At 35.1% G+C, this 15,608-nt stretch overlaps 2 protein-coding genes across 2 annotated transcripts; both read right to left on the bottom strand.

Moving 5' to 3' along the window:
- Positions 1–6,993: 6,993 nt before the first annotated feature.
- LOC127803197 (uncharacterized) lies at positions 6,994–10,409 on the bottom strand. Its single transcript, XM_052339269.1, has 3 exons — positions 10,077–10,409; positions 7,372–8,129; positions 6,994–7,243 (listed from the first exon to the last, which is right to left on the bottom strand). The coding sequence occupies exons 1-3, from the start codon at positions 10,401–10,403 to the stop codon at positions 7,117–7,119; spliced, it is 1,212 nt and encodes a 403-aa protein (XP_052195229.1). The 5' UTR covers positions 10,404–10,409; the 3' UTR covers positions 6,994–7,116.
- Positions 10,410–10,415: 6 nt separating this feature from the next.
- Positions 10,416–14,204, bottom strand: LOC127803196 (disease resistance protein SUMM2-like). Its single transcript, XM_052339268.1, has 2 exons — positions 13,977–14,204; positions 10,416–13,777 (listed from the first exon to the last, which is right to left on the bottom strand). Exon 2 carries the CDS (start codon positions 13,757–13,759, stop codon positions 10,964–10,966), a length of 2,796 nt encoding a protein of 931 aa, XP_052195228.1. The 5' UTR covers positions 13,760–13,777; positions 13,977–14,204; the 3' UTR covers positions 10,416–10,963.
- Positions 14,205–15,608: the final 1,404 nt, after the last annotated feature.

The following is a 15,608-nucleotide window of genomic DNA, read 5'->3' as shown; positions in this document are numbered from 1 at the left end:
TGATTGTTATAAGTTAAATCAAAGAATCTGTGAGTATGTGTAGGTATCAAGGCAAATCCTAAGTCTCAAGCGTCTATAAAAAGACCAAGTGTAGTTTCCTTGATACTATGCCATATATATCACATAAATGTCTCTAAGGTAATTTTTTCTCCCGCCATAAAATGATTTTTCATTTTTCATCTGATCAACTTCATTATCATTCTGCAAGAGTGCTCCTCTTATCATTGCATATATAAATGCATGTCTTTAAGGTAATCGCATAATAAATGTTAATACTTGAGTATTTCTTTATAAGATGGTTGAATAAGCTATTCTTTTTTTTTTGTATTAGCATAACAGTTTTTTCTCATCTTAAAAATATAGCCTTCACCTTTATTAAAATACTCTAAGATTTAAATTGATTCTCATAAAATATCTTTTCATATACTATTCAATATATTCTCACTTTATGTCATTCATCATTAATAAAACAAGTGTCGGTTTTCATTGCATGTATAAAGGTTTTCAAACCTTTCTGATTTCTTGTATTGCCTAATAAGTGTTAACATTTAACAAAAACTGAGAATTTTTTTTTTGTGATCATGATAACTATTTCTTATATTTATATTCAAATATTGCTTTTCATTCATACATATTTATTCTATATCTGAAGTGTCAGGGTTCGAAATTTTTCTCATGTATATATTTTTTAAACACAAGTTTTGATATCGATAAACATCTGCATCACCGTTCATTTAACATTCACATTAGGGTTTAACCACCCATCTCAAAATAAAAAGGGCAATAAAATCTAAATACGAAATTAAACCCTTTTCATCTACCCTCAACACAAACCTCCACGAACCTCCACAGATCTTTTAGTTGGGATTACTCTATACACACAACTACCCACAAAAACCTAGCTACGCTAGCTCGCCCTCAATTGAGCTTCACTCTTACCTAAAATGATACAAAACAAATATGAGTCACAAGACCCAACAAGTATAATTTACAATAAACGATATTAATAAGCGATGAATCAATAAAGGAATTATCCACTTACATTATGTAACAACCCGTTAGTGGGTCTAGTGTAATACCCCAAGAGCCCAAAGATAGGTAATATATATAGAGAATAAGTAAGGAATAAAACAATACCAACTGGATACCTTTTGGGCTGAATGTAGACAAAGAACTTACTAGGGGTCAGCGTGCTTGAGCTGGAGAAGCTTAAGGATGGGTGACCCCTGAGAAGTCCTTTGCCTACATTCAACCTAAAAGGTATCCAACTGGTATTGTTTCCTTCCTTACTTATCCTCGATATATACTACAATTCTTTGTACTCTTGGGGGTATTACATCTAGAGTATTTATTAAAAATTTTATTTCATATTTCATATTTTGGGGGCATTTGAATTTGTCTTTATAAAATTAAATGTTGGAAATATTTTGAGTGTTGAGTAAGGCCAAATTTAAGGGAAACATTATCATATGTGGGAAAAAAATATTTTATGTTAATAAAAAGGGGTTGCCAATGGGCCTAAGCCCATATGTTATTGTTATATGTTTAATTTAGTGGATTGGGTGTTGAAATTTGGGTTGAGGCAAGTGTAAATTTTGTTGTGTTTTATTTGAAGTGAAGTTATGAAGCCCATTGGGCGTAAGGATATGTTTGGGCCATTGAGTTAGGCTAGGGGAATGGGCATTGGGCCCATGTGTATAAAATCTGTGTATCTTATTTAATAAAAAAGAATGAATTATGAAAAATCTAAAGAGGGCTTGCCCTATATGTCAAGTGTGGTAAAGTTAAGGGTAAAATGGGTATTTTATATAAATAATTTTGTGTGAATTATTGGGTGAAAAGAAAATGGAAAAATAAATGAAAAAGAAGGCAAAATGACCATAAGGGGCATCTTTTAAAGGTTGAGTGTGTGTGCATGGTGATGGGCAAAATGGTAAAAGTGCAGGGGGTAGTTGGAGAGTGGATGGAATGCCATTCCTCTCATTTTTTCTTGTTTCCTCTTATTTTCTCTTTCTTTCCTCATTCCCCGAGAATTCTCCTTGCTTTTCTTCTTTGCTCCTTTTTCATCTTTTTTTTCCCCCTCACATTATTATTCTCCATTGAAGCTTCAAGTAGCGAGATTGCAGCTGGATGTTTCTTTTTGTTCCTTCTTGACCGAAGAGGGCAATCGAAGGCGGGGCGTGGGCTCCGGCGACGGGTCTGTTCGGGGGGTGGATGACACTTGCAAGCACTCCAACGATCGAGTGAGTAAAAGAAGTAGTGTATTAGTAAGTCAAGGATCAGAACATACCTTGGCTCTGAAGAGAGCTAATTGATATAGAAGGAGGAGATGTCATCCTGCATGCATGAGTCTTGCATTTATAGGTGATGGGACTGGCTATCCGGTGCCGTTGGAGGTTCCCAGGCGGTAACATGGTGGTGACGTGACCCTTATTAATGTGAATGAGAGCCTCCATTAATGAGGACAGGATCTGGGACTGTCGCGCGGATATCCAATGGGATTGCAATGATGCTGTGGCAGGCTGACGCTGGGCTAAGGCTGGGTCTAGAGGGAGGACCAAGATTGGGTATAAGAAGAGGGCAGAGATTGGGCCCGGACGGTCCACTTCTTATTTTGGTTCAAGCATCACGAAAGCAAGTTATCCTTGCACTTTTATTATATTTTGTGCAAGCTTCATTATCATTTTCTCCTATCTTTTAGTGCAAGGTGTATCCTTATATTTAATCAAAGCTATTGCTATCATCTTTTCAATGGTGGTTTTTGAAAGCTTGTAGTTAAATGCATTAGTTCTGTGTTTTTCTCAAATCTTGTGGATTTCCTTTAAAGGTGTCATTGAGTTTCGTTTTGGTTTCTATGAGGCTTGTTTTCCCCATCTTTTATTCAAGGAATGACAACTTGGGGGTTAGGGTTGTGTTCGTGGGTGTTTTGGGAGTTTGTCGTTCATGGGTTTCTAGTTTCGCATGTGTTTAGTTAACTTTTGAGCTTAAGGTTTCGAAACCTAAGTCCTATATTTCGAAACATGGCCTATATATTTTGAAACATGGTTAAACAAAAACATATATTTAGAAACTTGCCCTCTATGTTTCGAAACTTGTCCAAACAAAGACTTACACTACGCACCTTGTACTCCTTTGACCATAACTTTTTATCCTAATATCGAAATTAAGATTCATTTTTTTTTTTATTACAACCCTAACTCGATAAGTTTCGATTTGGTTTATGATTTGAGCCATTTGGGAAACTATTGAGCTTATGGGATTTCTTGGAAATGTATGCTTGATTTGTAACTTTCTCATTCTTTAAAATTCGTTCAATCTTAAATTCTGGAATTGAATACTTCCACCTTGACCCGGTTACCAATATTATCAAATAATTGTACTTAATTGATGTGGTGGAACCCATTTAAATGTTGAATTGTGTGAAATAACCAAGAATCTTAATGGACGAAAATTGAGGGTGTGTGAATGTCACTTATTATAACTTTGCTTGTGGCTGTGTCGCATTGCATTGGGTTACTATATTGCTTCGCATTATGATGTTGGGACATGCGTTGCATTCATTAGGGGGTCATGCTTTGTATGTGTTGGGAGCGTGAGCATTGGCATGACACAGATGGCCTGTGAGTGCTAACTTGTGTATGTCAGGCGAGCATATGCATTAGAGCATTCGTGTGTGAATTCCTACGTGGGCGTAGTATGGCCTGATGCTTGGCTTATAGGGGCCTTGCCATCACATTAATGCTGCAAGAGCCATTGCATTCATTATCTGCTGCATTGTACGGTGGTAATGGTGGTAGAAATTGATTTGTGATTGTGAGGCATAAGACTGTGGGCGGAGGCCCACAACAGCTAGATCTTGTGATGTGTAAGACTGTGGGTGGGTGCCCACAGCAACTGGATCTTGTGATGCATAAGACTATAGGTGGAGACCCACAGCAACTTGTGACCTTGATGAGATTGTGGGTGTTGTGGAACATGATAAGGACCGTGATGTATATGATATCTATGGATGTGGTATGGGAGCCTTGGGCTCATGAGGTTGATTTGGTAGCCTGTCCTTGACTGCTGGCAAGTTGTATATCTGTTCTTGGGTGCCAGTGTTTGCATTTTATGTGGGCCCCAAGGATCTTATGTGTGCATCTATGCATTTATGTTATGGGTGGGTATCATGTTATATAATCACATGGCATGGATTGTGTGTTGTTTATGTATATGAGACTGGCGTGTGTTTTCATATACGACATGATATGTATCATGTTTAGAGAAAGCCCGATCATATTCATTTTCCATTATTTCTATACACTTGCCAAGTCTTATGGCCCATCTTGAAAAATGGTTTTTGATAAAATGTAAGAAATTATATTTCTTTGAGGATGTTCTTGTCAAGTATAGAAGGCATGAATCCAATTGATGTCTAAATGTCGGGTAGTGATTTTTCTTTGGCTTTGAGTTGTTCATGCCTTCATATATCGAGCTATTAATGTTTTCATTTACTATATACTTGCTGAGATTTGTGACTCACCTTTGCTTCTTTTGTTATTCCAGGAAAGAGGAAGATAGTTATTTGGGATGAGTCTCGATTAGATGTATATAGAGATATCTTACCCTCAAGATCCATGGGTATAGTGTTGAGGGCATGAGTAGAGTACTTCATTTTGTATTTAAAGTTTTAGTGCCATTTTATTTTGAAAATGTATGGGTGGTAAGCCCGAGATGATGATGTAAATGATGTTGTAATATTTATTTTACCTCTTATTGATAATGAGCAAATATAAAAATGATTTTTTTTTTTTTTTGACGAATATTGTGAATGGCAAACCTTTGTGGCATATGTGAATGTGGGGTGCTATTACTTGGTTGTAGTGCCATTGGGCGCATTGATGGGCTTTTACTTCAAATTTGGGGGAAAGGGATGCTCCATTTAAGCTGCTTTTATTTATTTTGCTAAATCAATTTTTGTTTATAGCATATAAGAGTAAGGATAATGGCTAGGTATGGCGTATACAGCACATTTGAACAGTCATGTTGGGTGGTGGTGCAGTGATGCAAACCATAATAGTGATGTGATGTGGGTTACCTTTCGAACAGAGTGAAACAAATAGGTCATTAGCTTTTATTTCCTCTTTATCCACATATATAGTTGTATGTTTCTTTTAACATTGCCACTATCAAGGAAGGAGACCTATGTTATACGGAAATAGAAATGGAAAACGTTTTCGATAAGAAACGGAAACGTGAAAACGGACATTTTTTAAAAAAAATAAGCATAAATAGGGTCCAAAACGGGAATAGAAAATATTTCAGAAACGTTTTCGAAACGGGGAAACAACTTTTATAAGGTGTTTTCGTGCAACACAGAAAGAGACTAGGGCAACATTTTTTATCCTCTACGTAGGGGAGACCAAGATAAATCACTGCTAGAATGAGTCTTAAATAATTTTTGTTATGCCAAACTCAAAAATGACTTGAATCGAGCGAGTTATAATTATAAAAATTCAATGGTGGCAAATATAAATTTTAATTACAATCGCTAGTGCTTTAATTATTGATGAAAATTAAATTTGAATTACAAGTGAAAGCAAGGTATGAATAGATGTAGACAAGTGGGGTGACAAGAAGAAACTATTGCTCTCTGAATGAATAGATCAAATTTAATTTGGCTCCACCACGTTTATACAAATTAACCAAATTTATAACAAATTCTGCAATTAAAAGTTCAAAGAAAGCATACACTTAATTTGTTATAATTAATTTAATAATAGAAATGAATCCTTCATTACATATCCCAACATCATGAACAATATATATGTATATGTAACCACATGTGCACAATGCCCCAAAAGCAATCTAGCAAACGCCCATAACCTCAAGAAAGACAACAAAGCAACAACTCACAAACAAAAGGAAATAATTCAAGGGTACCTACCAATAGCACACAATGGACTTAATTTATCGTAGTCGTCGTCGATCTTGAATTGCTCAGCTTATATATAGGTTTTTCTTCATCAAATCTGCATGAAAACGTGTTAAGATTTGTATTTAGTTTTTTTATATGGATATAAGAAAAATTTCAAATTGTATCACACCAAACAAAGAGTTGAATTTGATATTATATTTAATTAAAAAATTAAGAAAAAAAAAAGAGCTTCTTTTACAATAAGGGTTCATCACCAACCCAACTTATGTATTTCATGATGTACTAATCATCATTGTAATCGTCACTCTCATATAAATGGTTGCCGGAGTTATCTTCCAAGTGGTTGTTATCTTCTTTCCCTTTCCCTGTTGGGAAAAAATAAATAACAAGTTAATATCCACGTATTTTTAAAATTGAACAAATTAAAAAAATATATAAATAATTAATGAGTAAATATAAGATTTTACAATTTTACGTAGCCAGCCTCAAAAAATGCATTAGGATTTGTGATTTCAACCTCTTCATATCATACCATGGCTCGTATCAATATCACCCCTTGCGGCAAGCAAATTTGGAAAGTTTGTGATTTCCAATAGATTGTTTCGAAAGGCATTCTACACAATTTTTTTAGTTTTTTTTTTATTTTTTTTTTTCAAACAAGACAAATATAAATTTAAATAGATCGTATCCAAAAATAAATATACAAGTAATCAAGTTTATACACACATATATGTCTATCAGACCCAACTAAACAAAAATGCTTAATTTGTTATAATTATTTTAATAATATAAATGAATCTTTCATTTCATATCCTAACTTATATATATATATATATATGCATATGTATATGTAACCACATGTGCACAATGTCCCAAAAGCAATCTAGCAAACACCCAGGAACCCTAAGAAAGACAACAAAGCAACAACTCACAACAAATGGACTCAATTTATCATCGTGGGCATTGATCTTGAATTGCAAATTTGTATATATATAGGTGAGCAATTCATCAAATTTGTATTAACTAGACTGTGTTAAGATTTATATTTAGTTTTTTTATATGGGTGTAAAGAATATTTTAAATTGTACCACACCAAACAAAGAGTTGATAACAAATTAACTAAGCAAATTTAATATTATATTTAATTAGAAAACTGAGAAGAAAAAAAAAAAAAAAGTTTCTTTTCAGATAAGAGTTTATCACCAATATATGTGTGGCTGCCTGTCCTCAAAATCACCGAAATATTGTCTCTTATGTAATTTATTCCGGTCGAAGTCATCTGCCCACTGTATGATTTTCATCATGTGGTTGCTACCCTCATCCTTCCTGTTAGGGAAAAATGGCAAATTAATATCTACGGACTTTCAAAATGGAATGAATTAAAAAGTATATAAAATAGTATGAGTAAATATAAGGTAAGTGTCCACAAATTGTGTAAGATTTTGCAATTTTACCTGGCCTCAAAATATGCATTAAGATCTGTGATTTCAAACTCTTTAGCTCCTACAACGGCTCGCATCATCCTCGGCAGGAAGCAAATTTGTCCAGAAACAAAAGTCTTCATTTTTGGGCAATTCTTCACCCTAACTTCGCACAATGATAAAAATCTAAAAGAACCTCTGTTATCATTGCAAAAGTTTTTGAGGTTTGGTAGGTTAATTAAAACCAAATATTCTAATTTTGAAAATTCAATCTGCCAAGTTGTCTTTTCTTCCCCTACAACATTAATATTATTCTCTTCGATAATAATAATCTCTTCTATCATTTCACAAGATTCAACTACTAGCTTTTTTAGGTGTTGAAGAGTCGTAGCCATGGAATGTGTAAGCAGACTTTTCATTTGGGGACAATTTTTGATATCTATGTACTTTAAGCTTCGAAAGCCCTCAATTTCATGAAGATTCTTGCTCCTAAGAGACACCAACTCAGGTAAATCATAGAGCATTAGCCTTTCCACATCAATAAATTGCTCTTCACCAACATTTATTGCGTTGTCAAGGTCAATAACATGTTTGAACCCCCCACAATTTTGTAAACATATCGTTCTAAAGCTTTTCTTCACATGATGAGATAAAACCTTAGTTGAGACTTGCCATCCAATTAAGCGCACATTTTGCAAATGTTCTTGTGCGATAGTCAGATCCCAGAGTTGTATCTCTCTTGTGCTTTTGAAGTCTTTCAAAGTGAGAGTTTTAATGTTGGGACAAGCATCCTGCAAAAACTTATGTTTGTAATTACCATTTTCACTCATAGAATAAATAAAATTAAAAATAAATAACAAAAAATTAAAATTTGTATATATATAATATAGATGTAATTTTTACTTTCTTAATTAAAATCTACATATTCATATATTTTTTGTACACTTCAAAATAATACTTGCTTAAAATAAAGTAATGCCAAGTTATATGAGTTGAAATTTGTTGCCATAAATTATAATTTAATTTCTTTGATTTATGTTGGCAATCATCAACAAGAATGAATATTATACTTCACATTTTCCTTCACAATATATGAAGCAAATTGCATACCTCTAATTTTTTGTACTACAGAAAAATAGGTTTACTATATTCATTTTAAGAGCTTAATAGCAACTATATATGCAAGAGATAGACACTTTTAATTGAAAGATTAATGTGTACACAGTAGTGTCATTAATGTGAAGATTTTTTTTTAAAAAAAATTCTTGCTAAGTACATTAAAGACAAAGCTCACAAAAGGAGGAAGAACCCAACAAAGCAAGTTGGCTAAGTAAGAAGGGGCCTAAAACAACAACAACCAAGAGAAAACAAGCCTTAAGAACACAAAAATAGAAGCAGAGCGAATGGGCAGCCCTTGTGTGGGGAAATTTAGTAGAGACTAGCAAGGCAACAAAATCATCGTATTGCATAGGGGTAACGAAATTAACTTTTGCCTCCTTAAGGAGAGAGAGAGAGAGAAGATGACCAAAAGGTTATCGCTTGCATTTAGGCTGTTTCTAAGCTAGCCAAAGCCAAAATTCCCAACAAGGTTGCCACCACGGGATACAAAGAAAAGACAAGATACCAGGCATTAAGAGAAACTGAAACAAATAAACAAGATAAAAATTAACAGCAAATTGAGCATGATATCTCCATCATCATCATGTCCTGATTGGGAAAGGTCATAGAAAGCCACCATTTGAATCCCAATGTTGTCTCATCGGGAGGGCTTCATTCGTCTTTATTTAAGAGTGAATGGAAGCCTTGGTTGAGGGGCTAACCTTGGGAAATTGAGGAAGAGTGTGCAGGGGTCATGGAATGAACATCAATTTTAAACTCTACGCTGATGATGGTGCAAATGACCACCTAGTGAGGATAATGGTGAGGTTGAGGGCTAATTCTGGGGGAGAAAGGGAAGAGAATGTTTGCCATTTATGTAAAAGTAGGGTGAGAATGGTTGTGGGTAAGATTTACAAAGGAAATCTAAGATTTTAAGGGGATTATCCGAGATGCTTCGAAAGGAGTTGTGTGGGGTCAAGGGAGTTTCCAGGTTTGATGGTGGTTGTGGGTGATTTTTGGTGGTCAATGTTGAGGGAAATGAGAGGTCATTGGTGAGACGAGTAAGGATAAAGAGAATGAGATTTGTGAGGGAAGGACCCTGTAGATTGAGTGAGAGGGTTATCGTTGACGAACTAGACGTTAACCATTATCGTGAGAAGTGGCCATGGAGGAAGAAAATCAAGAAAACCTTTGGAACTGGTAGCTAGAAGGATGGCGACTTGATCGCTGGCCAATGGCCAAAGCATAGGTGTGAGATATTTGCTAAGAAACCCTAGTTTAGAGGCAGAGGCTCTCATAACCAGAGTAACTCCCGATTTTATAAGTAAAGTTAAAACTATAATTATAAAATCAAAAGAAAGAATAAAAATTATAAAATGAACTCTTGATAATATCTAATTAATAATGATAGAAGATTCAACTTCAAATGAATAAAATATACACTTATTTTATTACGACTACATTTGTAATCTAGATTAGTGAAAATAATAAAAATTATAATAAAATTATCTATTGTATGTCAATATATTCAACTTCTAGGGATGATTAAAACTTGATGCATTACAGTTCTATGTTGACATATTAAAACTATTTTTTTTTTTTATTACACAAGTCCATTAGAAGAGTTCGAGTATTCGTACCTGGTAATTAAATAAATGTGGTACTTCAGACTTGAACTCATAAAAACTTCTGAGACTTGGCAAATCTTCAAGCTCCAATTCTTTTAATTCATTGAACTTAATCGTACCATCATCCATCTCTCCTTCTTCCTTGGCCTTTGACACTATCACTTTCATTCCAAGACAATCTTTTATGAATAAATATTTGATGTGCACAAGATGTCTAGCAACAAAAGCTGAAAATGCATGTCTCAAACTATCACATCCTATAATTGATATCCTTTGTAGGTATAAATCGACGGAATCGTCATAGGAGCAGTAGTCCTCATCACTAAGCCATGTTTTCATCAACTTGAGCAGTAGTCCTCATCACTAAGCCATGTTTTCATCAACTTGGGAAGATTATATAATGTAAGAAATGTCAACTTTGGGAACACATCATTGAATTTAGATTTAACTGCATGACTTTGGATGTTAGGGTTAAGGTCTTCAACTAACAATGTCAAAGAAGGACACTTGTGAACATGTAACATGCTCAATTGAGAAAAAGATAATTTGTTTGATCTTTTTGGGGATTGAATCGCTTGTTTGTTCAAATATATTCCACTGGTAACTTATCAATCACCAACGATGTTAAGACGGGAAAAAAAACTTGTCACATAAAATTTAATATTAGGTTATGCATTTTTGTATTCTAGTTTTTTAATTTATTATTAACACAAAAAATGGGTGAAAAAATAAATAATAGGAGTTAGCTTGACAATACAAATGAAAAGTAGTAGATAACTCGTCCTAACTTTATTTTTTGAAATAAAAAAAAATAATTGAAAGAATAAAATAATTTTGTTGGTAACATTTTATCAAACAGCTTCTCAAAAAAATATTTTAAATAAAAAATAGAAAGCATGTTAAGAATTAATACATGCCTTTTCATTGAAGATGTATTCTGCCCTTGTGGTATAATTTGAAAGGTTTCTTTCAATTGTTGTCTTCTCCATTTTGGGGTAGAAGCTTCTAAATTGTGGAAGTCCTCTTAATTCTAAGCTGTCCAACTGGCTAAAAATAATAGCTTCATCTGTTAAGACTTCTTCTTCATGATGATGATGATCTACTACTCCAATTATTTGTTCCATTTCCCTACAATTGTGTACTCTTAGTGATCGGAGTTGTTGGAGTGCTCTGGCCCAGAATGGGGAAAAGAGAGATTTCATGCTATGACACTCAGAAATAGTTAAAAGGGTTAATTTACTAAAATATCCCCCTCCATAATATGGTGTAAACTGTAGGTTTGGCTTGTCACGTAGAAATCTCAAGTTTTGCTGGCCGTGTATACTGAGATCCTTTCGGTCTTTGAATACCCTTTTCAAATGCGGAATCTTCCTCAACTTCAACTCATTAACTTTGTCCACCAAGAGATAAAATGCATCATCCATATGATGAATATTCTCAATACTCAAAACATTCAAGGTTTCATCCCTAACAGAAGAAAGTCTCCCAGAAAAGTTTATAAATATAATAAAATTAGTCAATTTCTCAAATAAACCGGGGCATTCTTGCACTATAATCTTGACACTTTCTGTTCCGATACCAACATGTAAAACTGTTAATTGAGTCAATGATTTCAACTCAGCGATGCTTGCATTGCTCGTTTCCTCAACATCTACAATAGTATCCCATCCTTGAAAATTTATTGTAACATACAACTCTTCTAGACAAATCAAATTAGATATCACACCCTTTGGAATCACCTTTAGCTGCTTGCACTTCAAATTCAAGGACCGCAAACGAGTCAATTCTCCAATTACTTGTGGCAGCTCTTTTATTTTAGATTTTTCAAAGCTAAGTATTTCAAGGTGATTCTTTAAATTTCGAATTGTAGTCAGGTCTCTCAATAATATGCAATTACTTAAACGTAACATTCGAAGATGATCCAACTCCAAAACTGATGATGAGAGCTCCAACGATATGCTTTTCAAATCTAAAACGATTGCATCCCTCGTGCCTTGAAAGAAGTTATTTGGAATTATAGGTGAAGATTTTCCATGCTCCAATACAAGGGTATGCAATAGTGGACAATCGAGCACGCTGCAAGGAAAAGGAAAGTTGTCATCATTGATCCTCAATGAGATTGCTGTGTGATGCTTCCAGGCATCATTCTTCGGCCACTCTCGAATATCGTGATTTACCATGAACTGTTGTCGCCCTGGCCAATCACGACCACCTCCGTGTTCTGTTTGCTTCTCCCCCGTGATAACAATTGCAAGGTCATGAATAACGTCATGCATTTTGACATCATTCTTTTTTTTTCCATTTAGCAACAAGCAGGACCTTTTCAGCATATTAACCATGGCTTGTACTTTAATTCTCGCATCTTTCAACGTATCCACCCTTCCAAGGAACCCCAAGGCAAAGCTATATCTAACCAAGTCATCAATAGAAATCTCATCATCTTCGGGGAACAAACAACAGAGTAAGAAGCACGACTTTGCACCCTCGTCTTTTAGAAAATCATAGCTCCACTTCAAGGGGGTATAACCCACTAGTTCAACTCCTTCAATGTATTTTAGGGGGGACTTCTCTAATTCGTGAAGTGCATTTTGCCACTCAACCACTTCCTCGTCCTTTAGTGCAGCTCCAACTGCAACTATAGCAATAGGCAGATCTGCACATTTCTTGCATACCTTTCTTGCTGTCAATTCATCAACTCCAAAACCTCCTGTCACCTTCGTAAACAGCTCCCACGCTTCTTGCTCCTTCAAGTAATCAATGAAAAAAACTGAACGACCGACGTTCATCCATTTGAGCACCTCTTCTTTACGCGAGGTTAGCATAATTTTGCAACCTTTTGCGCCAAGGCCCGAAATAGGAATTCCAATTGCCTTCAAGTCTAGTACTTGCCAAAGGTCATCCAATATTACCAGTATCTTTCTTTTCCCATTTAACAATGCCTTTCGTAGCTCATCTGCTCTTCCTAACTCACTTGTTCGTTCATACTTGAGTTCCAGTTGGGGTTCAATATCTTCTTGTAGTTTTGAGGTGTTCGGATCTTTAGACACGACTGCCAACACAATCTTATCAAAAATTCCTCGTATCTTAGCTTCGTTGGCAACCTCTTTCACCATCGTCGTCTTCCCAGCACCACCAGGCCCATGGACCCCAATCATGTCAACCCCAGAATCCTTCAAAGCATTCATGATTTCCTCAAAAACTGAAGCTCTTGATGGGAACGTGGTGTAATAATGAGGAGAATCAAAGTGCAGCTCCCATTGGAAAGGTGCATCACGTGCCACTGGTGAATTCTCTAGTCGGTCACCCGTACTTATCAGTTTACTGACCTCCGACTTCCTGTCGTCAGCATCCCTACCCCTCTTGTGACGCCACAATAAGTTGGGACACATGCAGCCCGGAAAACACGTGAAAGATTCTCTGTTTTCTTGTTGATGCAGGAAGTTGGCGATATCTCCTTCCATCTGTTCTACTTCCTTTAGCCAACTGGAGACCTCAGTTTCAATGACTTTCCCATTGTTTGTGGCTGTATCCACCATTCCCTGGATTCTGTCCTTTTTTTCACCGAGCCTCTTATTTTCTTGTTCGAGTAGCTGGACCTGGTTCTTGTATTGAATCACATAAGCCCCTTGGCTAATCACTCCATCAGCGAGAAAACTGAGAATCTTCCCCACACATGAATCCATGATGTTTGTCATAATCAAATTCCTCTCGTCCTGTGAAATGAGATTTCAAAGAGGTAGCTATATATGTGTGTGTGTGTCTGAAGATTAAGAAGAAGAAGAAGAAGATCATCCAAACAATATTCTTCTTTCTTTCTTTTTTCTATCTAGGTTGGGACCGTTCGAACTCATATCTTGATTCAACTGCCAAAGAAAATAAGAGAGAGAGAGAGAGAGAGAGAGAGAGACTCACTCGGCCGTTCTTGCTTGCAAGATGAACAAACTGTTAATCCTTGGTGTTGCTACTCAGCAAGTTAATCATCAAAATATATATGCAGAGAGAGAGAGAGAGAGAGAGAGAGAGAGAGAGAGAGAGAGGAAGAGATAAAAGAATGGGCAGGCAGGCAGAGGCTGCTACTTCTTCCCAGCTTTGCCCTCCTTTCTACGTATTTCCTCGTCAGCTTATTTTGCACCTTTACCCTTATAAGGTTCTGGAGGCCTTCATTTTTTAATTGAAGCACCGAATTGGCGAATGGCGTTTATATAAGAAGCCAATTTGGAGGAATCCAAGGAAATCACATGCATGCTAGAGTTCAAGAAATAAATTATATATAAACCGCACATATAATTGTTTATGTCATGGTTTAGACTGAAAGTTACAAAAACTTTGTTTTTTTTTTTAAAAAAAATTAAGCGTATCAATCATTATGATTATTAAAATTAATATAAGAACATATATTAAGCATTTTGGCCAATAAATGAAAATTGTCCAAAATATTTGCACCCTCTCGTCCTTTATATCCGTCTTCGTTCCTGTGTGTCTTACCTGCTTCATAATTATTATATTCCCTCCTTTACCTTTTCTCATGTAATTGTCTTTTTTACTTTGATTTTTGGTCTAAAAGGTGAAATTGCTCATTCCGAGCGCACTCACACCTTGACCCAACAGAATGTGAAGGGGTTGATCATGGTGATTCAGCCAGATACAGTGGCTAGACCCAAGCTCGTTGTGCACAAAGAGCTCCCCATTTGGAGGAAACTCCTACACTGTTACTGACGAGACTCGATCCTCGGTCTTGATCTAAGATTCACCACGAGAGGCACTTTATACCCCCTTCTTGACCAACTGGACTGCCCATGCGGGCTTTTGCTTTGATTTTTGATTTACTTCAAAGCTAACGGGATCTAGCAATCGGGAAGAAAAATATTATTTAAATATTTTTACAATAGATGGCATATCACATTACTAATGATACACACTTTTTAAATTAATTTTAATATTAGATAAAATTATATTTAATTGAACTAATTAAGATATAATTATTAAAATTAAAAAATTTATAAATTTGTAAAAAATGTTTAGATTTTTTTTTTTTACTATTTGCCCAAAAAAGATTTAAGGGCACCTTGTTATATTTCATTGCAAATTTAATGGATTCTAACACATTTCTAGTAATTCTTAATTTTTGGATGAGATCAAATTTATTTAGTAAGCCCACTTGTGTATAATTTAGTAATTTCAATTATTAAAATTAAGCTTATCAATCATTATGATTATTAAGCATTTTGGCCAATGAATGAAAATTGTTCAAAATATTTGTGTCCTGTTGTCTTTTATATCCGTTTCCTTGCTGTTTTATAATTGAATCATGCTAGATATACATTATTTTTGTATATCTTAGACTACATAAAAATGTATTATGACCAAAATACCCATAATCTCTATGCGCCTCACGCTCCTCTATACACCTCATCAGAGATTTTTTCGTCATTGATACACTTTTGTGTAGCCTAAAATGTACATAAAGGTATATCAATAATATTTTTTTTCATAATTATATATATATATATATATTATCTCCTTTATTTGTTTGTCCTCGTGTGC

Source organism: Diospyros lotus, chromosome 6 (genome assembly GCF_014633365.1).
Source record: "Diospyros lotus cultivar Yz01 chromosome 6, ASM1463336v1, whole genome shotgun sequence".
Classification (NCBI taxonomy): domain Eukaryota; kingdom Viridiplantae; phylum Streptophyta; class Magnoliopsida; order Ericales; family Ebenaceae; genus Diospyros; species Diospyros lotus.
This window is presented reverse-complemented; position numbering and strand designations above follow the sequence as displayed.

Coding starts and splice junctions, on each gene's coding strand:
- LOC127803197 (XM_052339269.1), bottom strand. CDS start 10,403: ATGAAAACATGGCTTAGTGATGAGGACTACTGCTCCTATGACGATTCC. Junction 8,130..10,076: donor CACATTTATTTAATTACCAG/GTACGAATACTC, acceptor AAGTTTTTGCAG/GATGCTTGTCCCAACATTAA. Junction 7,244..7,371: donor AATGCATATTTTGAGGCCAG/GTAAAATTGCAA, acceptor TTTCCCTAACAG/GAAGGATGAGGGTAGCAACC.
- LOC127803196 (XM_052339268.1), bottom strand. CDS start 13,759: ATGACAAACATCATGGATTCATGTGTGGGGAAGATTCTCAGTTTTCTC.